Source organism: Lepidothrix coronata, unplaced genomic scaffold (genome assembly GCF_001604755.1).
Source record: "Lepidothrix coronata isolate B3197 unplaced genomic scaffold, Lepidothrix_coronata-1.0 Scaffold146, whole genome shotgun sequence".
NCBI lineage: Eukaryota > Metazoa > Chordata > Aves > Passeriformes > Pipridae > Lepidothrix > Lepidothrix coronata.
In genome coordinates this window covers 319,426-345,939 of record NW_016690326.1, presented here as the reverse complement: position 1 = coordinate 345,939, position 26,514 = coordinate 319,426, and the positions used below count along the sequence as shown (strand labels likewise).

The 26,514-nt window shown below is 43.1% G+C and overlaps 1 protein-coding gene across 6 annotated transcripts in view; it reads right to left on the bottom strand.

Moving 5' to 3' along the window:
* SGCD (sarcoglycan delta) overlaps positions 1-26,514 on the bottom strand; it is a 327,884-nt gene that overhangs the window by 125,796 nt on the left and 175,574 nt on the right. For all 6 annotated transcript variants that reach the window (XM_017828149.1, XM_017828147.1, XM_017828150.1 and 3 more), the window contains one exon: positions 4,167-4,352. In XM_017828149.1, the coding sequence (XP_017683638.1) occupies positions 4,167-4,352 (186 nt within the window). The remainder of the gene's footprint in view (positions 1-4,166; positions 4,353-26,514) is intronic.

Genomic DNA, 26,514 nt, shown 5'->3' with positions numbered 1-26,514 from the left:
TGCCTGCTGCCTAAGACTATAAAGGAGTACTAATGGATAGTGCTTCAGATTCCTAACACCATTTAAAATACCAAGCATTGTGCGCTACCCTTGTGGAAAGAGGTCAATGCACTGTCATTGCCCATTATCTGAGCCTTCTAGCCTTGTACTGCTTAAAATAAGGATATTGGTTTGCTGTGTTTATGTAAGCACATCTTTTCTTGTGATATTCAGAAGCTAATACAAGAGGAAGCTTTCAAAAAATGTTTTAAGCTCACTAGTAATAGCTGAAACAGAGATTCCCAGCACATCATCAGTGGGCAGCATAAAATATGCATGTGCTAATATGCACAGTTATGGGCAATCCTGCTGCTAAGGAGCTACATTACGATTAAGAGGAAGGGTTTTAAGAGCTCTGGTTCGAGCCTTAGAATTATGTTGGCACATAAGAACCCTTGCAGGGGCTGTGCCCACCTCAGCTGAGCTCTGTCGAGCTCGAGGTTGAGCCCACCACAGCTGGAGGCTGAGCCCTCCACCCCACCAGTGGCACAGCAGGACACAGCCACAGCCTTCAGACTTAGTGGCTCAGTCACACACACAGCCCACAGGCATTAACATATTCTCCCAAAAACCAATATAGGCAAACCATGCAGTACTACCAGGCTTGTCCAAGACCTGAACAGAGTTCCTTTTACCAATATATCATTGGAAAGTTGAGCACTGGATGGTGGTTTCTACCTCAATTAGGTTAGGCCACCTTCGCGGTACATTTGGGTTTCAACCCAAATTGGTGGCTCTAACCCAGATTCATTCCGTGGTTTGGCTTAAAATCCAAGCAAGGATTAGAGGTAGCAGCCTTCCCAGAGCTTCCCACAGTCCCAGAGTAGCACAGCCAAGATGTAAATGAACAGGATAAATGGAACTGTGTGTGGGAACTAGCTGTGGGACAGGCAGATGACATTTGAGGTCCCCTCTAGGCCTGTTTTCCATAGGGCCTGAGACTGATAAAGGCATTTAAAACAAATTGAGTATCAAATAACACAGGAGAAATGAAGGATTGTGCCAGAGGACAGAGTAGGCAGTGACCAGCTGTCCCCACACAAGCATGATACTGCCTTGACAGCCTCATGTAAAAGGCAATAGCCACACATAAATTTATTTAAGCCTTGAATGTTCAGATAAAAGCAAAACCTAGAATAAATAGTGATGCCTTGCTTGTTAAAATCCACTGATTGGAACCTTGCAGCTTGATTTCACAGCCAGTGAAAACAATCCTGACCCACAAGCCAGTGGGGCACATAGAGGACAGAGAATTTAGGGCTGGACCGGGAAGTGGAGTGCATGGATACTGCTAGAACATGCATGAGAAGGTTTGTTTTTTTTCCCTGAGATTGTCTTGCTTCATCTCCTCCCCCCTTCTCTACTCCCCACTATCAGCATTTAAAACACCCCCGAGTTTTCTTGAGCAGGTTTGCTGTGCTCATTAAAATACTGTGAGCACTTATTGGCTATAATGAGCATTATTAAATTCTGGTAAGTGCCAGGACTGTTCTGTGGAGTTGAACAGACTCAGATTCTGGAAGGAGAGGTGGGAAGATACTGGAAACACTATATTTTCTAGAACAATAGAAAGAAAAATTTTCCCCTTCTTTTTGCTCTGCAAGCACTGGGGTAACTCAGACCTGTTAAGCAGCAGCTATTGCTTACTGACTACTCAGATCATTTCCCTGCCTCAGAAGGACTCTCAGCTCTTCTTATCAGAACAGGAACAAATTAAAGATTTTTCCATATTTGCATCTGCTCATTTGATAATTCTGCTACATTTGTTACTTAGAGATAAAAGTCTGCCTCTAAAAATTCACTTAGCAAAGTGGTTTTCTCAGCCTTAGGGAACGGTGCAGGACGGATTGCAGAGCAGGATCCAAAGCAGCTGGCGAGGCTGTGGGAGCAGCAGGAGATCAGGAGATGAATGGGTGCATACTGGGGCAAGGATCACATTTTACATGCCCAGTTCTTATATTTATTTCCAATTGGCTGTGTCAGAGACACGCACCCTGACTAGTGTGGCCTTGCCTACAGCCATAAAGCTGTTCCCACTGCAGGACTCAGCATGACTGTCTGTGTTTTACCACCAAAGGCCATCACCTACCAACATTAGTAGACATGAATTAACTAAAACCATATACAAATATACTTTACCCTGGAATAATCCCCAGTAATCAGAGGACAACTAAGGAAACAGAATCAGACAAGAAATTGAAGATCAGTGCATCCCCTAAAAAGCCAGTGTAAATCCTAGTAGGGTGGAGAGAGCTGCTGGAAGTAGGAGGTCTCTGTACATATCCCTGGGAGACGGCACTTCAGCACGTGGCCTGCAAAATGCAATGCATCACGAGAGGGCAGTGAGGGAGGAAACAGCAGCGAAGTTCACCTGACTTCCCAAGCAACCTGTAGAGAGCTGACTGACCACCACCAAAGAGCAAAAAAAGCACAGGACTGACATACTGAAGTTACGTTACTACAAAGAAATAAAGTTGTATTCCTGAAAAGTGATAATTTGAAATTCTGTTATTTTGTTCTTGGGTTGATACCCACACCACTCCTGTGTGACAAGCATATGACCAACTCTTCCATCACCTCAGAAATACCTATTTTTCAAATACATTAATCTAAAGACCACAGTTCAGCATGAAATGGGTATCAAAATCAATTTCACAAGATTAAATATCTGGTTTGGTTAAGTATTAATTGCTCCAGTTTGGTCACTCTTTGCCCACTCACAGGAGCTTTTTGTGGATTACTGCTCTATAATTACTTGCTCCCTAAGCACACATGCATTGCAATTTTCTGCACACCTTGACAGCTTCCTGGTTACAGAAAATGAATGCTACATGTTCCCCTGACACAGCATTTTATCTGCTGGATACAGTAAACCAGAGATTGTTTATTCAACTTCTCATGGCCCATTAATGACATAATGTAGGACACAGCTGTTCAGGACTGCACAAGACCAAGGCAGAGAAGGAAATGCTGTGAGACTCCAAACATGCTGCTCAAACCACAGCTTGACTGGGAAGGTCCTTGGAAGTTGTCTAGGGGAATTTAGCCTTACAGATCTCACATGAAGTAAATCCAGGATTAAAGCTGAAAACTTTCTCCTGAAGACTCAAATGATCTTAAAATATCCCCGTCTGGGCAAGGTGGCAATGACTGCTTTGAAGAAGGGACCAACCATTTCATTTTCACTCTCCTTGGCCAAATTATCTACTGAAAAACTAAGACTTGTCATACATAAAGGCTCACAAGCCCTGGAAGTGGGCTGTGCCTGGCCTGTCATGTCCTGACTTTCAGTGTGTGTGAGCAGGAGAGGTAAAGCTCACTCTGTAAAGACAATTCAAGGTCAAGGCACGTCTTGAGATCTCAAAAGGAGCTTGAACAGACTTTAAGTGATGCACAGAGTGCTCTGGGCCTGGAAGGCACCATCTGCCCCACTGCAATGTACCTCCCTCTACAGCTGCCCAACATTTTACTAGGGACTTCTGGAAGGCTAACCCTGGCCAAGGAGCAGGATGCAGCAAGGTAGAGCTGCTGGCAGGACTGATGTGCACCGAGCCCAGCATGACAAGGACAAGGACGTGTTCCACCTAAGTACCACACCTAGGCAGTTACCCTGTGAATTTTATTTCTCTTCATGAAGCTTCCAGAAGCACACCATTAAGGAACAACATGAGTTTTCCCCCCAAAAAAGCAAATCCAGTTTCTAATCTTCCCAGTCATGGAGAAAAGCAGGAAAATCTAAGAGAAAGGTTCAAACCCATTCTGGATTCCACACCCCAGTTCAAAATAACCAATTTCAATAATTTTAAAACATTTTATAATTGAAATTTAGGTAAGGTTGGTATACTGTTTACATATATACATCTATATATACATATATACATACATATATACATATATAGCAAGTAAGAGGAATGTGATTTTCAATGCTGAACCGATTCCTCAGCTTGGCAATACTGCAGACATCTCCAGCAGAAACTGAGGATCACTGGGTAAATTTGCTTTTCCCTGTAATAAGGATTATCCATGGCTACTAAACACCCCATTATGGAAGCTGTATCTGAAGTCATGCTCAAAGACCATCACCCCCCCTCATCGTTCCCAGACCTTTCAGGGTAACCCCTACTTACAATTGTGAAGTTCATAACCTTCAGAATCCAGATGGTCATAGCAAGGTTCACCAGGATTAAAATCATTAGGAGCAGCACAAAGAAATAGAGGCATCTCTTCCTCCAGCCATAAATCCCCACTTTGTATACCTGGGGTCCTTCTGAGGTCTGCATGGTGCTCCGGTGCGCGTACTGTTCCTGAGGCATCTGAAACGATCACAGAGAAATCACCACGTGTATTCAGTGGCAAGAGAAAGCTGATGATAAAAGCTGCTTGTGTCTGTGCCTCCTAGAGGGTTTTGTTTTTTCTTTTTCAGAGTTTACCGGCTGGGCAGCAGCTCTTTGGATACCTTGGCTCTGCGTTATTTTTCCTTCTGCTTGCTGCATGCAGAAACATAACAAAAGAGAAATTTATGTGTTAAATGTGTATATCTATATTTATAAATACACATAAGCACGCTGTCTAAAGGTATCCTACAGAAATCACTCTAGAGTGACTCTGTTCACTGCCCCAGGTTTTGCAAGGCAGGCACTCCAGGGCCTCTAAGGATCCTGAGGGGAAAATTTTGCATGCGTTTTGTAAAAGCAGTTGAGTTCAGCAGTTTGTTTGGAAGATGCAATATGACTTCTCAGAGGTTTAATTTAAAAAAAAAATCATCTCAAGCAAAATCATTCCTTCCAACCAAAGAAAAAAGTCAAAGGGGAAATGACTGCCTTTCCCGTTACTCTAACTTTGCCTAAACAAGTTAACGTGAAGCACAAGTTTCTCCAGTTGCCACATCCCTAACAAATTATCTATGCTGGTTTAACAAGGACTCTGATATCCTGAGAGGGTGAGCCTGCTTAGACAACATCAGAGGCCAGAACTATGGAAAGAGGGAATGAAGGAAAGCCAGTGCTGAGGAAAGCAGTGCAGCAGCATCCGCAGGAAGAACTGCTTTACAGCTCCCCATGGTGAACAACCTCCCCCTCCTACAGCCTGGTACCTGGCTGGCTCCAGGCAGTCAGGGATCTGGCTGCCCTCACCAAGGATGCAAAACCATGGATGCTTTTAAAGGGCATCACAAGGAGCTGGGACAGGGGCCCAGATCACAGCCACCTCCCAGTGGCTCTGTGCCACCAGCTGTGCACGGCACGGGAGGGGGTCATGGAGGTATTTGGTGCCACTTGAATGAAAGTATTCATGTTCTCACCCTTCACATCGAGGTTCTGGAAAGCCACTTTCACAGCCTTCCCCAGGGATCGGATCGGTTTTTTATGTTTTCAGACTTTTTTTGATGCACAGGCTGAGGATATAATCTCTAGTAACACACAGCTTGCTGAATTTTTTTGCATTTTAGACTCTAGACAGATAAGAACCCTCACAAGACGTTCTTGCACTACTAATTCCACACCATGAGCGCCTTCCTCAGTATCTGGCACTCACATTTCTAAGCAGTGAGTTACAAAATTTACATCACAGGAGGGAACAATGCAAGTTCCTCTGTGGGAGTGTGATCTGTGAGGTGAGAATGAGGCAATGGTAGAAATGAGATGCTCATGGGGGAGAGGAGCTGGGTCACCAACAAACACACAGACTTGGAGAGAAGCAGACCTTTTTACACTGCTACAACCACTCTGATCTGTACAAAGGGAAAACTTACACAACAATAAATTACAGAGTTTCCACTACCTGGGGGAAATTATAACCGCAACTACTGTACAGTCGAGGATTTTATTGCCTAATATTTTAACAGGGTATCCTGGAGAGCACATATTAAATGCAGCTTCTCCCTTGGAGAAAATGAATAAATTGCATTGCTAAACCTCTCAAACCATGGAAGAGGTTTGACCAAGGAGAAACAATATGAAATATCCAGCTAAAAATACCTCTTTATTGCAAAACTTGTTTATTCACTTTATCTCTTTCCTGCTCTTGCTCCTTTTTTTCTTTACTTGCAGTCTCTAGGACGGAGAAAATAGCATATCCAGCTGGGGCAAAACTTTACAGACATCAAAAGAATTTACAGCAACAGAACACAACCACAAAGAGCAACTTGCATCCATGCAGAAGCCTGGTGTTGAGAATTTCTCCAGTTCTGATAAAATATTTAGCTCACAGCTGCCCTAGCAGAGACAGCAACTAAAGTACTACAACACTCATGACGAGCAAGACTTAGTAATACAGAATCAATTTAAAACAAGAAAATAACTCAGCAATTGTAGATAGCATGTTCTTTCTATACAGACTCTCACATAGCCACATTTAAAGCAATATATGATTTCTAACTAGTGTTTCCTCCCTGAATTGTAACTGCTACCAAAAAAAAAAAAAAATGCTCATGTCTGTAGTTTTCCAGGAAGACAAAATGATGGACACAGAGTGCTGAGGTGTGTTAAACCAACGAGCAGAATAAGAAGGTCTGCAAGGCAACTACACGTGGAACCAGCTATATCCGCTACCAATAATCTGTACTGTGTGGGAGGGAGAAGTATGCTAGTCATAATTTACATTTTGGCAACTTTTCCTGACTCAAACACTAAAAAGAATTAAGGCACCAGAAGAAAACAGTATTGCTGTGAAAGAACATCCAGTGTCTGCACTTGCTAGGTGATATTCCTCCTTTCAATTACTGAATTAAGGGGAAAGGTGGCGGCTGCTGCTCACTAGGATTCTTTTCTTCTTCTTCAGGAAAATACTAGGAACCAGCACTTAATTATGTAACAGGAGAGAAAAGATAATACTGAAATAAATATACAAATTGGAAAGGAGAATGACATCTTCCAAAAGTCAAACCTAAAAGTGTCTGCTTGATCTGAGAGGGGTTAAAGACACACGTGCACACCACTGGACCACTACCAGTGTATGGACAATCCCATTTACAATACAAAAAATGCAGCATGCCAAATCTTTGCAATTTAGCCACAGACAACACAACTATGACTACAGAAGTGTAGCCTGGAACCTGAGTAATTTTCCAAATTCCAAAGAATTCTTGGTGCTGCACAAAAAAAAAAGTAAAATAAAAAGGTTTTGTACAAGAGCTGTACTCTGAAAACCTCAAACAGGGCCTGAGACAAAATCCAGTCCACTTAGGAAACTATTCATCCTTTTGCTTTAGCATACCTTAGAGATATGGCCCACGACAAGACAGATATATATGGTTTTTTAAGGCCACTGGAAGTGTTTTGTCACCACATATGCTGATCTGCACAGGCTGCTTGACGAGTACTTCTGCAGAGAAGCTTCAGTACTTTCCTTCAGTAAAGCTGAAACCAGGCTCAGCTGAGGCACCATAAACCAGAACTGGCATTGAGATTCCAAAATCCCACCTGCCCTCACCAGTTAAGGCAAACCTTTGTTCCATGCCTCTCTCCCTCCTCCCACCATGTCCTCCTGCCCTGGCAGAAAGTTTCTCACTCAGGATGTGCAACCCACAGTAATGATTCACCAGGCAGAAAAGTGTTTTACGTGCCCAGGAATGAATAAATACCTTTCCCATACAAACAATGGTGCTGTAACATTCCCTGGGCATGCTGGCTCTGTAGGCTTAGTGAGGGCCATGAGCAGGGTGAGGTACAGCACAAGGAATCAATAATGTTTCTCTGCCATGGGGGTTTCTTTGATCAGCACTTAAATGATGTATGTTCAGTAATAGAACAATTTTAAGCTTAAAGGGGATGCAGTCTGAGAAGGTGGCTTTTCTCTTACGAACCCTCTTGAAATTTGCTGCTGAAAATGTCCTAGAGCTCGTGGGAACAGCTCACTGCAGCAGGGACTGAACACCCCTAAGCCTTGCACAGCCGACAGAGTCTCCCCTCCCGCCTGCTTGCATATAAGTGAGGTGTAACAGCTTCATCAGAAAAATGAAGAGCATCTGACCCCAGGCTAACCTGAAGCATGGTGATGAGAACATGTTTCTAGAGATGAGAGAAGGGTTCAAATTCCCTCAGGTCTTGGACCTACATCTCCCACATTCGCCCTCTCTTTGTGTCCGTATCACCAACATCCTCTTCTCTTTCTCTTTGTTTTCTGAAACAGAAACCTTTTCTTTTGGGCTGAAATAAGCTAAAAAAAAACCCCTAAAAACCTTCAGAGGTGCTCTCTGCCATATCACTGGAAGGCAATGTACTTGTATTCACTAGCTGTAAATGCTCCACAGATTCATCCTCTTTAATTTCTCTGTCTTTTAAGTGCACAGTATCCACCAGGTTCAAAAGAACAGACATTTCTGGAGCGTGACTGAGAACAAAACGTGGCATGAAGAAGAGTGTTTTGAGCCATCTATCAATGAGACATTTTGCATCTCTGCTCCCCATAAAACCCTCTCAAGTTTGACACCCCCAGGTCTCTTAATCCACCAGTTTCATGGCCCAAATTTGATTTATGGCCCTGCACATGGGTCAGACCACAGACCAGATCTCCATATAAAAGAACAGGCTTTGGAAAATCACGTCTAACTTGCAGCTTGGCCAGCACGGGCTGAGTACTGCAGAACAGCCCAAGGGATGAAATATTTGCTGGGAAAGTAATCTCACAGCACTTTTCTCCAGAACCATCTAAGCCATGAAACTGGCCTCTTCTACACTGATAGGTGTGCCAGTGTGGACTCTATCACTGCCTTTGGTGCCCCCAAAGCTGAAATCTTCATTCTCTGCTTGTCCCTCTGCTTCTGTCAACAATTCCCATCCCTCCACATGGGGAGAAGTTCTTCCATGAGTTGGGAAGACCATCATCACTCAATGCCCACTTCTCAGGTATCACTGCTATGTGATATGTGTCCAGAGAGACAAAAAGTAAAAGGAAAGATCCTAAGGAATGCTCTCATCTTTTATAACTTGTCTCTATCAGCGGGGTACATCACATGTAGTGTTCTTCAAATATCCAGATTCTGGCAAACATAAGCATATGAACAAGTTCCTTCTGGTCTGCACAGTCCATTGGGGCATGCTCTGCCTACTCCACTGGAAAATACCTCTTTTCCCATCTCCACCTCTTTGTATCTTATGGAAGTTGGACTCACTCAGCACAGGTAGCTAGGGAGACCTTGGGGATTTATCTCCTGGTACAGTATTTCTCATCCAGATCCCTCAAAGCTCCAGGCTACCCCCTACCTCTAACATCTTGAAAGCTCATGTGATTTCCCCAGTTGCCAGGGCTGACAGTATTTCAGCAACAAATGTGCTTGAGGATAAGTGCAGTGCAGAAACCTCAGCTTATAAACCAGTAGCTCTGAGCAGATGGACTAAACCAATAAGCTGAACATAGGACTTCTGCTCTGCCCTGTCATCCCTCTGCATTCAAGGAGCACTTACAGTAAAACTCTAAACCTATTAGAGTTTGCCAGAACAAACCAAAGCAACAGGCAGCTCCATCCCTGAATAGTATTCCCTAAACCAAAAGTGGTATTTTATTATGCTGCAAGAGTCTGTGAGCAATGTGATGTTACTTTTGCTTCTCTTCTCTGAGAAGGAGAGAAACATGTCTGCTTTCTTATTTATGAGTCTCTTCCAAATTTTAGACTTTCTTCTTGATAGTTACCTTGTCTCAATACTTTTTCAGAATTAAGAAGAAAATGAAAAGTTAGCAAGGAAGAAAAAATTTCTGCAGTGAGTTCTTTTATGTATCAAGCCAGTCAACAGGGAATGTCTTTCACAAGATGCCCCACAATTTGTCGCGATACGTTCACGCCGCATGCAAACACCACACCAGCCTTGCTGCATTCACACGCCGGTTCCTCTGCACCACTCAGAGCATGTGAAGCAACCACAAGCCTCTGTCCATCGGTGCCAAGTTTACAAAAGCTCTTTCCCACTGGAGTGTCTCAAAGCAGGGTGAACAAACATGAGAACTACACCAAAATAGCCAGCAGCAGGTGTGACTGCAGGAGGCTCTGTGAACAGAAAGAGGAATATAATCAACTGAGAATCTCGAATCAGAGAGCAAGCTACAGGAGGTGATACTTTGCAGACTTCTGCCCCAACACACTCTCACCTCAAGTACCAAGAAAAAAAGTTACGGCTTGTAGAAATGTGCAAAGCAGGATCATAATATGGATTTATATGGCTGGAATCCAACCATCATGGCACAAATTGAGAGCTGTGGGCTTGAGCATGTGCCAGGATCCAGAGTACAGTCTCTGCAGTGATCCTGCTCACACAAGTTAAAACTTGTTCTGTGTATCTTCCCTCCACCATCTTCCCTTCACACAATGTACCTTCTGTGCTTATCTGTTTGTTCTTTTGCATAGACACATTTGCTTTCTGGTTTTCTCCTGGAAAGAACCAGGAGAAGGAATACATGTATTAGGGTGGGCTAATGGCTCTCTTATCTACATGCTTCCAAGATCAAGAAACCCTCTACACTCTGTCCACACATGCACACACTCTTCAATCCTCCTGGATTCAAAGCAAAGCTTGAATACTTGACCCAGGTGGAGCTGCAGAAAGGTCACTTCTGGCAGGGGGAGGCTCAGGAGCAGCTGCCAGATTTAGGGAGGAAACACCAACTCCCTTGATCGAACCCAGCCCAGGGCATTGCAAAGAGCCTCTCCTGCCCTTCCTGGACTCACACACACCCCCCAGTGTCTCCACCGGGATTCCATCAGGAATGTGTACAGCAAACAGCCCAGCTGGACACTCGGGACATCCCATGATCCAGACTGATCCCATACCTGATGAAAACCTGCACTGTGTGTCTCATACACATGTGGCTCTGGAGCACCTCCACAGCCAGGCACATCAGTGCAGCCCTGGCTGCTGTTGGCTAAAACAGACATATTTCAGTCTTTTCATCTCTCTGGCTCTTCAGTGCTGATGATCCGATCTGGGAGGTGGGATGCTACATGATCAGGGGCAGGAACTTGAATTTTATTTTATCTTTTTTCAAAGAAGCTTACAAATAACTTCTTTTTTAAGAAGAAGATAATAGGTTGACTGGGTGCCTAAATTAACAGCTGCTGAGAAAACCAATAAAGCTCCAAATCTGCACGGTAAGATGGCAGCCTGCAAAGGCTAAAGTAGTCCAGATCATATGAGACCTTCATTTAACACAGCATTTTCACTGCAGCTGTATTTTATGCAAAGCAAACTTTGAGCTTATCAAGCCTCTTAGTTTTCATCATATACCTACCCCTTCCATAGCTCATGTCTGTCCTTCCTCTCATTCCCTTTGCCCCCATCAGCCTCCAGGAAGGCACAGTACATCCATGTCTCTTGTAGGATGCCCTTTCTGCACTCCAAACCCAAAAAGTCCTCACTTGGTTCAAACCAACTTAACACACTTCAGCAGCATCACTGGGAGAAAGCTCTGGCCCTGCCACATACCCAATCTGATGCCTTTTGGTGGGGGACCTCTCCTTGTCGCTAAAGTTTTTGGATTGCCAAGATGAACGACTGCTTGAGCCCTGTAGGTGCAGTCCTGTTGGATGCAGGAAAAGCAAACCGTGGGTCTACTCCCATGAACCAGCCAGAAATGCTTCACGTTGTCCCACTGTATAATTTAATGTCCTTAATTCATTCCTTGTTGAAAGGAAAAAAACTCACCACCACCACAAAACATAGCTGAAAAGCAATTTCAACACATCAAAAAACATTGCTCTGAAAATCCAAGGAAGAGGCACTAGTAGAGGCAAGGAAGTTTGTGAAGCGACGCAAGGCGGACTCCTCCTGACACCTCCATCCCCTGACGAACGCACGTTCCCAAACTCCCGAGCCCAAGCCTGCCATATAAGGTGCTGATATCTCTGCAAAGGCAAGACAAGCTTTAATGCTGCAACTAAAAGGATGAGAGAACATTGCCTAAATCTGGCAGGCTTCTAAAGAGAGAGAGAGCTTTTCATCATAAATGTTTCTTAAGTTATTTGGGGAAAGAAACGCAAATCAGAAGAGAAGTTGCAGATAGAAGAGTCCCTAAATTAATGTTTTTCCGTCTAATCTGCTCTATGTGGCTTCTGACTGTGCTGTCTGTTGCAGTTTGCTCATGCTTTATAAAATACAGGAAAAAAATATGCAGAGAAATCACAAGGCAATGATTATTACTGAGTTACTGCCTCTCTTCACAAGCTCACTGTACCAGGAATTGCCAAACAACCCCCAGACAAACATGTTTTCAACTCATTAAACAACTACAGTCCAATGTACTTATAAATGTATTTACCGTGGCCAAATCACATTTTTCATCCAAATCTATGAGTGACACATGGTACAGAGCCAACCTTTCGGTGGCTTCAGGTTATATACACACTTATTGCCCAAACCGAAAAAGTTTGGGATTATTTGGGTGTAGCGTTCCCTCAGTCAGAGATGCAGCGCGGGCGTTGCTTTGCCTGCAGCATTACTATCGACACAGATTTAGCCAGAAACCACCACCCAACCTCAAGCAGCTCCCAACCCTTCACAAACATGCCACAGCTTCCCGTTCTTGACTTTTTTTTTTGCTCTGAACAGCAGTCTGAAAGCGAGAAGCCCCTCTGCACGAGCACAAAAGAACGGCAAAATCCCCCCAGCCGCAGCAGGACGGAGCACGGCAGCTCTTACCTCTCCCTCGGTGGTGGATGAACACACGGAGGGTGCGGGAGGCTGGTGAAGATGCAGCGCAGCGTTCGGAGCAGCACGAGGCCTGGCCTGTGCTCATGAGCTGCCCCTGTCAGATTTTCCAACAGCAGAATTGCAGCCAAGTCCCTGCCCATGCCTGAAGAATTTCCTGAACAGCATTCCCGTTCTTTTTGTAACTGCTTTGAAACCACACTGTCTGTACTTCAATAAGGCTTTGTCAGGCCAAGTTACAGCTACTGGGCTGGCTCCAGAGAGCAATTGAAAACACATGTGTTTTGCATTAAAAGCCCCCTTCTCCACGCACAGAGTCAGACACAGACACCCCCGTCCGCACTCAGCCCCAGACTCTGCCTGTCTTGCCTTCACAGCTATAGAGCCAGCCATTTCAGTCAAAAAGAATAAAAGGATCATGTTGGTGGAGATTTTCTTCGGGAAAAGGAAAAAGGGGGTGGGAGGGATCCCATTCCCCTGGATAACACCTCGTCCTGCCTCCTGTGTTTTGCTGGGATCAGTGGGTCACGGATGTCCAGGTTAACAGCTGACTTCAATGAACCCCAACAAGCAACAAAGCAGAGGGATTAAAATTTCAGTTCACCACTACTCTCCTCTTACCTTTGCCTCTGTCTCTTCTTAAACTATGAGAAAAGAAAGCATATTTTTAGCATCTCTAGACTCAGTTCAGCACATCAGAACTGTATCCTAATCTTGACACATACTCCTGTATCTGCTTATACTAAAAATAATACAACTATTTTTGAGTACTTTCATCCCTCTCTGCTTTCCAGCTGTCCAAACCCTTAAAAATATTTTAAGCACCTTGCATCTCTTTCTAAAGAGCATTAACATTGCTCTGGCATTGGCTTATGGAAAAGAAATAGAAGACATAATGTTATACCTTTAATCAGAATGGGTCCCAGTTCTTAAAATCTGTAATCATTTCCAGACAGCACCATGGGTCAAAGCAGCGAATGAGGGCTCTGCAGCTCAGGATGCCCTGCCTGTGGCATGTGCCCAGGAAGCGGAGCTGGAGTAGATGTGGAAACGCACATGGATGTCCCCCTTATTCCACCACGGCTAAGTCCCACCAAAGATGAAACACAGCAGCAGAGTTGTCAAGGTAACAATATAGAAAAGAGACAGTTTAAAGAGAGAGAGATATATTTTTCCCTCCTAACATTCCTTTTCAAAACTGTGCACTCCACTTCTCTCGGATTATTCTGTTCTGTGATTTACAGAGGTGTGGTGGCCAGGTGAAGTGTTCACAAGGGATAAATGCAGTGGTGATTAGAAGTAACTGAGAGCCCTAAGATCCAGCACTCTCTGAAGGCAGTAGGAATCCTGCTGCCTTCCATGGGCTGTGGGTTTGGTCCATAGCAAGGACTCATTTACCCACAGGAAGGTGAGATCTGCCTTTCGCCCACGAGCAACGAGAACTTACAAAACCCACATGACTGAAAGCCTGCAGTTCTTCATCCATCCAACCTGTTTTGAGGGCTGCTGTGGTTACACCACACGTGGCTCTCTCCTGCATTCTGCCCTACTACTGACATGCCCTTTTCTTACTCCTGCCCAGAGCCACACGCTGGTCAGCAATACTGCCCACGTGTCCCAGCAGAGTGCACAGGCCAGATGTGGACAACCTGGACCGGCCCCCCAGCTGGCCTCAGTGGTGAGAGATGTGGACTATGATGCTATTTTGCAGAAGACAGGATAGTATGAAACCACATGGTTATTTTGCCTCAGTTTTCCAGACTGTCAAAGAAAAAGCACGCACACAAGCCACACACACACAAACCAGTGGTGATAGCATTTCACATATATTTGCACAGCTTGTGAGGAGTCAGTTTGTGCCAGAACAGAAACCACAGACTTTTGGATTACAAATCAGGACAGCTATGCATGCAGCTAAGAGAGAGTCTCCTAAACGAGCTGCCACAGCAGTGATAATACTCTTTGGGTTGGCAACCGGTAACGGCTGAAACCACAACGGCGCCTAAAACCTTTGGAGTCTCTTGGTATAAATAAACTGAAACAGAAAAATATGAACTGCAGATTCACATAATTAGATTTTCAGTTGTACAAGACAATCAGGCATCTGCAGAGCTGTTTGCAAGATGATAGCAGTCCATGCCTTCTGTCTTAAATTTCCCCATGGTCTTTATTCAGCAAACCAGTTACGTACGGGACAGGCAGTAACTTCAGTGGATTGACGTGTGTTTTGAGTTAAGCACATGCTTTAGTGCTTTGTGGGCCAGGACTTCTCATGGCAGCCTGGCTGCAGCAGGACCAATAGTCAAATGATTTAAAACATGGCAGTACAGTACTTTGAAATTACTCAGTTCTTTACACAAATATGGTAAATCAGTGGTTTTTCAATTTTTCTCACTGTGTGAACCCCTAAATATTTGACAAAGGTGGTGCTTACCCCTGTGATCATTTCATAGAGAGATTTCTATGTACCTTACAAAAAACTGTCTTTACTTGTCATTTTTCACAGTTCCCTAGGGAATAGTCCACAGGCCTCCTGTACGTCTGGGGACCACAGGCTGGAAACCGCTGCTGGAGATAACTTAATCCTTTATTAAAAATCTAAGTGATCTCTTCTGTTTATGTGATGTACTTTCTATCTTCAGAATATTCATGTGAGCAAGTACCATGCTGGCAGGTAGAGACATGGGGAAGTGACAGCATTAATACTGCATTTTTTCTATTGGCATAATTACTAGGCCAAGTCTATAAATATTTACATTAAATCTGTCAGGCATCACACCAACCTCAGTGATAACTTCAGGGGTGTCTTACTGTAAACTGCATTAATGCCTCACTATTTTGTCATCAAGTAACACATAAAATGCTCCTTCAAGCTAAGCCACTTTGTGAAGGTTGTTTTTATCTCTTTCTCATTTGGGTACAGGGTTTAAAGATGCTTCAAGCATCAGAACTGTGGCTCAGGGACTGTTCTATTTTTCTGTTATTGAGCTATCATTCGTATTAGTGCCAGCACTACCAAAAATATATGAACCTTGCAAGCATAAACCTTAAGTTGATGTCGACATAACTATCTGCGTAACTGCTATTATTTCTCAGAACTGGCAGGGTTATGAGGATTAAAAAAAACTAGTAGAGCTCTTTAGGAAGATGAAAACAAATTAACCCCCCTCAAAGCTTCAATATCTTTGCAGCTGGAGATTGCAACATGTAGACTTCCATTTTGTGCAGGAGATCCAACCCACCTGGATCCATGAATTTCTACAAAGATAGGAAGTTCCTTCTTTACCATTTATACCTGTCCTGCATTTTGACATCCAGCATTTTCTAGAAGCAGCTGCAATTTACTTGGTATTTACTATTAAATTATCAATATTCATAACTAATTCCATTTAACAAACAATATCTATTTGCATAAAAATGCAACTTGGGAATTTTATGCTGTGCAGATTTCCAGGGACTCATTCAAATATTCCCCAAACCTTCCTAAAGAAATCAGCACAAACCAAATATGCAGAAAGAATCAGCATGTAAATGCAGGTGTGTGTGCACCTGGAGTGGAGGAAGAAGTCAAAATGAAAATTTTAATATCTGAATGAGATAATTAAGCAATTCCTTGTTTGAGCTTTCCCTCCAAATGACTTTTTTTAAATTGCTTGAAATATCACAACAGAATACATATAAATGTTTAAGTATTTTTAAAATCTCAACTGAAAGAAATCATCTGCCTAATTATTATTATTTTAAATCTCCCCCAGATTTGGAGTCTTTTAAGAGATCTCTCGAGTACCCACGTGTAAAGAGAGAAGCCAAGACTCATTTCAGCTCCATCTCCTTAAATACAGAATTAAGGGAGCTGATGGATTAGAAAGTTAAGTATTTTGGGTCAGGAACAGCAAGTGGAGAGAAGGCAGCTACTGGCATTCCTGATGGATTCACACAGCCTTGAGCATCCAGAGAGGACAGAGGGCAATGTAATGAGAAAAGGAGGAGAGGAGGGGTTCCCCAAACCTGTGTAGCTAATGACAGTAGTTGTAGGAGCGGAATGCTTCACTGAAGGGAGAAAACCCATCCCTGTGTGTGTGTGTGTGTGTGTGTGTGCAGGGAGCAAAGGCCTGATTTGATGGCAGGGAGCAAAATCCTATTTAAGTGCTGCAGCCGCAAATGCTGAAGGCACACAGGTCATCAGGTAATCACACACAGGGCTGAGATGGGCTTGTAGGACAAGTGAAAAGGAAATGGGAGAAAATGAAAAAGAACGTGCACGTGTGTGTGTGTGTACACGACCATGTGCTGAAAGCAGCCAGACCTGCAGTGCCTACATCCTCACCCACTGCTCTAGTTTCTTCAGAAGAGATAAATATGGCTACACTTTAGTAAGTATAAATATAGGCCTGGTTATGAGATGCAAGATCGGCTAATGCTTGGAAACTAAAGAGAAAGAGGGGCAGAGCTAACGCTGCTGTGGCTGCTCTCACAGACAGGCATTCAAGGATGCTCTGAATTTCATGCAGATGAGAAACTCCACTAACAGCAGAGGTGACCCTGAAGTGGAGGCCTCGAATCACGTGACACTGAGTTATTTAGATCTGAATACTAAATTTCCCCTTTTATTCATCTGGAGTTAGCAAATAGTATGACAGCATAAACAAATCAACAGAAACACAACAAAAAATCCTGGTTTCATGGCAATGGTACAGATCAGCTGGGCAATGGCAGGTCATGGCAGGTGTCGGTATCACTTGCACAAGGCTGAAAACACAGTGTGAGGTGAAGGACTGATCTTTTACGAGAGACCAGAGCCAGAGAGCTGCTGCTCGGAGTCTGGACTTCAGAAACATCCACATCTCTGCTGCTGCTATGAGACAAGGATCAAAGTGGTAAAAAGTCATCACCAAAGGCAGGGACCTTCCACTGCACAGGCTCAGGAGAGCTGGAGACAAGGAAGGGTGGAGGATGGAAGTATTCAGCACGTGAGAACAACAGGCTCATGCTTAACTTTGCACACATCAATGTCTAACACCTACATTCAGAGCAACGTTCTCCTAATGGCTCTTTTCTCCTTAGGGTCCAAACCTGCAGACTCCCTGAGCCCTTTTGCAGACTGCAGTGTTTGTAATCCGAAAGTTCTGTGCCGTGCTCCTTTTCCCACAAAAGCTGCAGCAGTGTTTACCCATCAGCCAAAGAGCCACAGCCAAGACTTAATCCAGCCCACCCCTCCACCCCAACCACTGCTTTGTAATTACTCTGATGATTTCAGCCATTTTCAAGCTCTTCTCAGAAATAATTTAAGGCCAGCAGAGCTTGTTAATAGGTAAAATGGAAAGTGTTCCTTTTCATTTCTCCAGCAACATTAATGTATTATCCTGAATAATTCTCAAACTACGTAGGCTGTAATTTCAAGGCAATATTACTATTACAGAGCCCTGTTCTTCCAGCCAGCACATGTCATACTCCCCATCCAGAGGTTATTTATCAATAATCTGAAAGGTCTTCATTTGCAAACAACAGAGCCTCTTCATCTGCAGCATGACAAGGGAGCAGGATGGGTGTTACCAGGCAAAGATGTGCCACGTCCCTGGCTTCTAATCCTCTGGCATGAGAAATGCAAGAAAATAAAAATAACTGTGAAGATTAATTCTATATGGATATAAGAGCAAATATTCAGTTGGCCAGGTCAATAATTGTTCTTCTATTAAAGACTTAACAGTATCCAAATTTATTACTCTTATCTGAGCAGCTCCACCCTTTGTTCTTTCAGAAATCAGGTTCAAGGCACAGAGCTGCTCTCTAAACTTCAGTTAGATATATACCCCAGCACAGAGACATCATCACCTCAGCCTGCAATAATCATCTTCTGGGAAAGCATTTCAGTTTCTCTGCTAGATCTGTTGTGGTGGAGATTTTTTGAGCACAGATGTGCCACGCTGCTCACATCTGATGCAGAGCACAGTCGCTGGTCAGGCAGAGCTGTTCAGCAGCCTGTGCTCATCACAGCCTTTCCCTTTCCACTCCCAGCTATTTTTATTCTGCCGAGAAAGAAGCTCTGCTTGTTCTTACACTTAGGTATCCTATTATATCACAAAGTTTAACACCACTCGATGCACCCAAATCTGGCTCCACAGAACAATTTTCGTGGGCAGCAGACCTGTGTTTTCACAAAGCAATTAGCAGGACTCTTGCAGAACACTAACAAGGCAGACTGTCAGTCCATCAGCAGTCCCGGACACTGCCATCTGTTTTAACAAGCTCTGGACAGTAAGACTTTTGCATGATCCTGTTAGACTCCTGAGATGAGCAGCAGTGACATTCATCCACAATATCTGATCCAAAGGAGAACTGTTGTCCTCCTCTTCCCATGACAACACTAGCTGCTCACCATCAGGCTACAACTAGATATACCTAGATCAGACTAGATATAGTTGAAGACATTTTTACAGTGAGGGTAGAGATGCACTGGAACAGCTTGCCCAGAGAGGTGGTGGAATGGAAACACTTAAGGCCAGGTTGGACAGGGCTTTGAGCAACCTGATATAGCTGAAGATGTCCCTGATCATTGCAGGGGTGTTGGACCAGATGACCTTTAAAGGTCCCTCCCAATGCAAAACATTCAGTGATTTTAAAACTTGATGTACAAATCTGCTCAAGAATAAGCAGCAAGGAGACAGCAGTTCTGGTAATCAGAATGGTGAGCAATCTCTGGCCAAATTTTGCAAATTCTTTCTCTCTGGTTATATTCTGCAAGAGGTGGTGAGATACATGCTGTTCATAAAGTAGTTCCTCCTGACAGTATGAAGACACTTGGAGCTGTATCAGAATAAAGAATGATTATGCTTACATATAAACAAATGCAACACATGCACAGATACTCACATATTTTCAATTTCAACAGAGAATGAGGGGGAAGGATTAAAAAGCAAGTTGATAGGAAAATTAAGCTACACTGAGATTGTGTGAGCCAGAGGGAAGGGAAGAAGACGCAATGGTTTGAAAAAGAAATACGTGTTTGTATGTCAGCAGTCACACCTGACCTTTGCTAGAGAACTCAATATGGCACAGGCATGTTGGTGAGGATATTTACTCCAAGGACCATGAAAAGGCCATTGTGCAAGAATTCCAGACTTGGATTTATCTGCAGAGATATACTTAAGGGCCTCTCAATCTCAGCATCTCTGCTTATTTTATTGGCTGGATGTCGCAAGGGGTAAAAAACTCTATTTGGGAAATCCCTTTATTTCTGTAGCTATTACCCCTCCATTTCTGAGAGGATTCCTTGTGCTTTCCCATACCTAACCAGTTTTTGGAGCCTGGGCTAGAGGGTTTTCCTGTGTGGTCAACAGCATCCGTAAGGGCTACAATGTCCAAGAAAGCTGATGAGACCATTTGCACTTGGTCTGCTGTCCTCTTCCAAATACTCACCTCATTCAGCAGCTGGTAAGGCTTACTGCAGTGTCAGAGAAGGCTGCTGCTGCTTTCAAATCTCTCTATGAGACAAAGATTCATGCTAAGGATGTCTGTAAAAATGCTTGGTCCCATAAGAGTATGAAAGAAAGAAACAAACGTCCTGTCCCTTCTTCCACAGAATGGAGAGCCAAGATGCTATTTGGTTCTTGGCACCATATTTTTATCCTATAACCTTATAGTTATGTTCTTGGATTACTTGTGAGCACAGTGACCCCGACAGCCTCCACTAGCACTACACTGCAGAAATTTTCACTGCAGAATTAGAGGAATGGACTTAAGTTTTGGCAGTATTTGTTTCTACATGGCAGAAAAATGAGAGGCTCACTGCACGACTCCTCTGTGTGAGCGAACATATCCTGTGGTTTGGCAGCCACAGGATCTTTTCTTCATTAGTAGGACACAGGGAAAACCTTGCCACATTTGTATATTTTGAAGTGAAATTTCATCACTGCTGTGATTAATGTTAACGTCATTTCTGCCCTAAATTCTCCACTCGCTCAGGCTAAAAATAACCTCCTGGATTTCCTGATATTGTCCAATGAGAATCACAAAGGGAGAGAGGGCAAGGAGAGGAAAGGAGAGAGAAGTGCTCTGTGTCTTTTCATCCAGATTTTCTTTTTGAGCACAGTAGCTATCAGGAAGGTAAGAGAGATGTTCCGTTCTAAAATGTGAGGGATTTTACCTGCCCACTTTTCTCCCCTAATGATGACAAAAGTTTACGTGCATGATTTTCAAAGAGTAACACAGTTTTCATGTTATCCCTCACTCAAAATATATTTTCAATTACAGTTCAACTCTATGAAATCACCAGCTGGTAATTAAATTAAATTAATTAAAGAAAGGTTATTTACTTTTTCTTTTTTTTTTTTTCTGAAGTGCCCGTGGGGCTTATTCTCATCATCCAGACCTGCCCTGCCTTCTCTGTTTCTGTGGGTTAGGGGCAATCCAACCCTACTCAAACTCAAGTAAATTCTCCCTCCACAACGGCAGAACACATGCAAAGTGAAAAATTAAATCATTTTCCCACAAAACCTGTTTTCAAATGCAAAGATGAGGGTCTAGAGGGGAAGCCATACAAGGGGAGGCTGAGGTCACCTGGTTCAGCCTGGTTCAGCCTGGAGAAGAGAAGACTGAGGTGAGACCTCATCACAGTCTATAGCTTGCTCAGGAGGGGAAGAGGAGGGGTTCTTATCTCTTCTCCTTGGTGACCAGTGACAGGATTCAAGGGAATGGCCTGAAGTTCTCTCAGGTGAGGTTTAGGTTGGATATTGGAAAAAAAGTTCTTCACCCAGAGGGTGGTTGGACCCTGGAACAGGCTCCCCAGGGTTTGTAGTCATGGCACCAAGCCTGACAGAGCTCAAGAAGTATTTGGACAACACTCTCAGGCACATGGTGGGATTCTTGGGGATGTCCTTTGCAGGGCCAGGATTTGGACTTCAATGATCTTTGTGGGTCATCCAACTCAGGATACTCTAGGATTCTATGGTTCTAATAAACAATTTGGGGTTTTTGTAACCCCCTGCCTTAGAGAAGATCAGCATGAGAGAAATCAATGCAGAGCATTTACTCTCAATTGTCTGTGAAAACATATATATATATATATTTAAGTAGAGTGGTATTTAAGTAAGAAGGAATGTCTTGTAACAGTGGGGTTAGGTGTGAATTCTATAGCAACTGTTTCTCACCATGCTGCTCTACAGGAGCTGCTCTGTGCTGTGTTTGCATCACCCTCCTCCTCTCACCCCTGCAGCTATTTATCATCATCACAGAAAATTGGGAGGAACTTAGCACGGTGGTACAGAAGTTTCCATCCTGACTACTACACAGAGGTTAAACAGATCTCTCTGCAGCACAACAGCAAAGCCAGTGCCTTTCTTTTAACCTAAATCACCCAGGCAGTTATTAGGCTTTAAAGGGGAGCAGGTGTGGGAACACGTGTTGGGAGCAGAGTCTGGAACAGTCCCAGGGTTTTATGGGTTCATCATCCCAACACATAAACTTTCTCCCAGTAGGGCTCCCTTTTACTTACCTGTTTTTATTATTGTACAGCAAGATCTCCATAGCAAATCTCTCAAAGGTTAACAGGCCTGTCCGGAAAGTGCAAGAAACAGCCAGGCTACAGTCTATGAATTTTAATGCTCTACATTATAACGACATCCTATTTTTATACTGGATAGCAGTTCACAATCAGCACTATTTTGGTAACTGTAAGGTATGACAGAGGCCAAGGTAGGGTGCAATAACAGTTGTAAGACAACTCCAAATAATAGTGGAAGACCACTATAAAGATGGAACAGGGGAGAGAAGGAAAATAACGCACCAGGAAGACTCACAGAAACCCCAGCAAGGACACCTCCATCTGCTATAGTCTGGGAAACCAAGGAAATGTTGCTGTGCTACAGCAGGTCAGAATGTGTTTCAGACAGATGGAGATCCCAATGTGAAATTAGTCCATCTTTGAGAGGTTTCTGAAGCCCTGCTGCTGTCTGCCTAAGAGAAATGACACCTTAATGCTCAAAGTTACAGGTTGTCGCGGGCAAAAGGACAGAATTACACCCACACAATTTCCCCATCTGCTGTACACTCAAGCTGGCCATGTGTTTTGCAGAAAGGAATGCCTGCAGACACTGAAACATCTCTCAGACACATGCTCTCCAAACCAACATGCTTTAAAAGCTTATTTAAAAAAGAAAAAAAAAAAAAGAAGAAAGCTGGCTACCAGAATACATGTGTTCATCTCTTCAGTCACTGCAGTGCAGTGAGCAGCAAATCTTTAACTGATGCTTAAGCTTCACACATCTCTGTAAAGGATTTCTGAGCCACTTACGATGAGAGATTGTCACTGGGCCATAAACAGGCCCCATCAATTCTCTGGTAGTGCAGTGAACCCTGAACTTGCTTCAGCACTGGGTAAAAGGCATTTGCCACACCAACCTTACAAAGGTTGAGCAAATCTTGACCCTTGCCAAGGGGCAGATGACCATGCCAGCCAATGCAGGATCAGTGCAGCTCTGGTTGGGATGCCCAGCTGCACTGAGCTGCTGAAGGTGTAACCAGAGTGTTCAGGGTCTGGGGATACACCCAGCAGGCTGCAGACCCCCTCGTGTAAGCAAAGCACTTGAGTACAGGTCATGTTTTAAGTACTTTCTGTAATAGATGCTTACATGAGCATTTGACATAACTCAAATTACATCCAGTTCTATCCACAGACAACTGGAGTAACCCATGAATAAAATATTTCAATAAAATCCTGCTTCGGTGACTTCATGAAATGAGCACCAGGAGCACATCAATCTTGTAATTTCTCCTTCTTTTTATCGACTTTCAAAACTAAGTAAGCCAGGTTGCCCATTAATCTTCTTCCAGCCTCAAATCCATGGGAGCAAAGGCCAGACCCTTAAGCTGGAGAACACAGCACAAGGTGTGAACAGTCAGTCCAGGGATAAAGTCTGTAATCATGCTTGGAGAGTAGGGACAGGCAAATCTGCACAACAACAATGCCTCTTATACCAGGACCCAGAGAGCGCTCATCCCTGTCTATCCTAAAATATTTGCATTTTTATATAAAGATAAACCAAATGATTCATTAAAGATAAAATTTGTCACAATTACGTGTTGGCATGTCTTTATAATTGCCTTAAATACTTCAATCTGAAGAAAAAGTGGTTGAAAATGCAAGAAAATTATGCTGATCATTTGCTCATAATTAGACAGATTCAATAAAACCTGGTGCTTAACATGTTTTGCATCTGTATAGTCTTTATACAAAATTAATCTCAAGATATCTCTATCACTTTTTAATCCTTTGCCTTCAAGCACATCTGATCTGGAAAGGATGATCTTCCTAAACAGAAATCTCTTGAGGATTATTTAAAATCATTACTTTGCCCACAAAACTGTTCCTTAGCACTCCACTTTTCCCTTCAGCTACTGTAATGCAAAGCTTGGAGAACTATGGGCTTTGGCTTGTTCTGAGAAGAAACCAATTCTGAAACTGGTGATTTTTGTTGGAAGCCTGGTTATTTATGAAGGAAATAAGTCTTGTTTCCATGGTGGGAAGAAAGTGTGTGGGGGGGAAAAGTAGTAGCCCACTGCTCCAAATGTCTTTCAATCAGCATTCAGCCAAATGTTTGCTCAAAATGTTATCTGCTTTTTGAAGCTAAAAGCAAGGATGAATATGTACATCTCAGCACAAAAGATGTCTTACCCGGGGAACACTGATGAAGCTAAAGCTACTGGTGGACTCATAAATTCTACTGCCAAAGTTTACTTGTGGCTGAAACTTCCATCTCCTGGTCCAGATAAACAAAACCCCTAGGAGCTGATAAGCAATTGATTGTTTTCCTATGCAAAATGGCTCCTGTGTCATGGAAGTTCTACTAATTTTCTTGAGAGTAGATAAAATTAGCTAAAAATGCTTATGTGTACTAAAACAGATAAAAGATATTTATGGAGCTCCTTTCTACCATCTGTCCAGAGCAGTTCAATATGTCTTCAGCCCAATATATAAGCATCTCTATTTACTACTATGAGTATCTGATCATCTTTTCTCTCTGTGTGAGAAATTTTTCTTCTTCTTCAGAATACTGTCCTCATTTCTAAACCTGAAGAATATGAAATAAATATGGTACTGCATATAAACAGTGCATAATATAACAGAGCTTCTAAATTCAGAATCAGCTGAAGATATTAAGTTTTTCTTTCTCAGTGATTGATGCCCTCTAGAAGAAATAATAATTATATGGCACAAGGAGGAGGAAAAAAGGCATGTTGAATAATATAAGCATTTAGTCAAAACATAACTGAAACGTTGAGGGGAAAAAATGCTTTAAAACTGCTTAGCCAGAAAAAGACAGCATTATCTGTAAAATAGATGAAAAATAAACCCCCTCCAATAAGAAATGAACTTCAGAAATTTGTTATACACTAATGCCATCTACCAGACATCAGTGGAAGTAGCAGAAAGAAGCGTCAAAGAAACAACAAACACAACAAGGATTCAGTAAACAGGTATGCACAACCCCAAGTCTTTATTTTTTTAACAAATATTGAATTCCAAATCTTGTTCTGCCTTTTTTTTTTTCTCAGAGAAAGGATTTCAGGGCATCCATGAATGCAAATATTTATCACTCCTTTTAATTGGCAAGGCTGCAGAAAAGTCTTTTAAATTCCCCCTCCAACACAACTTTGAGGCACAACATCGAACTATCATTATTTTTCTCCTGCAAGCTGATGCTCTCTTATGCAAGGAATAAAACCCCTTTTTCTGTGTCAAATTCCATGTTGTCTCAGGGCCTCTTCAATCTGCCCTGACTCTTTTGATCAGACTGCAAGCTCAGTGAGCTTTGCAAGTGGCTACACTGTGAACTTTACCCCCTCCCTTACCTGTTATATGGAGACCAGTTTTCAAGATTCCCTGATAACTGTAAAGGGGTTGCTACTTCTTGTCCCAAGTGGCCCCAGATTTATAGCCAGCTTCAAAACACACCCTAAGGACTTGGTGCTGAGCCTTAACAACACAGTTGCTCTTCTAGGAGAGAGATTTCCATTGCCACTGTAGATGAGCTCCCTGAGTTCCCTCCTCCTAGAGCTCCTTCCCCCTTACATCTTCCCAGCTGTGCCTTTTGTGCTAAGACACAAAACTGAAACAAATGAACCCCAAAGGCAGCATTGAGAGTGTTTCTGTGTTATTTCAGAGAACCAAGAACATCTGTGCATTGTCATCTTTTGAATACTGCAAATGGGAGAGAAAACTACTACTGCATCCTGTCGCATCAAGACTTTCATGGCCAGCACTGCTTTGATTTCTCTCTGTGCCCTTCCCCTGGCAGTTCACCTTTGTTATCCCCAGGGCACTCAGGCTTGGAGTCACACTCCACCTTCATCTTGCAAATACAGATTGTTGCAGCAGGACCACTTCGACAAAACCTCTTAAATTGCCGATTCAACCTTTGCTTCATTTGCTTCTGGAAAATATTCCAGAAATTCTCACCATTGGAAAGAATCTAATTTTCTATATAAATGTATTCAGATCAACAACACCTCTTTGCACCAACTTTACCTTTTTTCCCCCTCAAAACAATCCCATGGCTTTCAGAATTATTTACAGATACCAACTAAGAGAGGCACTCTCCAAAAATTCTGCCAGTATTTGTCTCTTTCTGTTCTTCCAGAAGGACAGAAACAAAACCTATTTAGCTGCCACACTCTGTCTGTCTCTACAATGGAAAAGTTCAAATGATGAAGCCAAACTGAATAGCCACTGATTAAGAAATTGCAGCAGCGCTGGGAGCTGCTGTTGATTCAAGGTGAGAGGAATTGCACTGAGCTGGAGTTAGTTGGCAATGCACAAAGAGAAATTTCCATGTTGTCAAAAATCTTC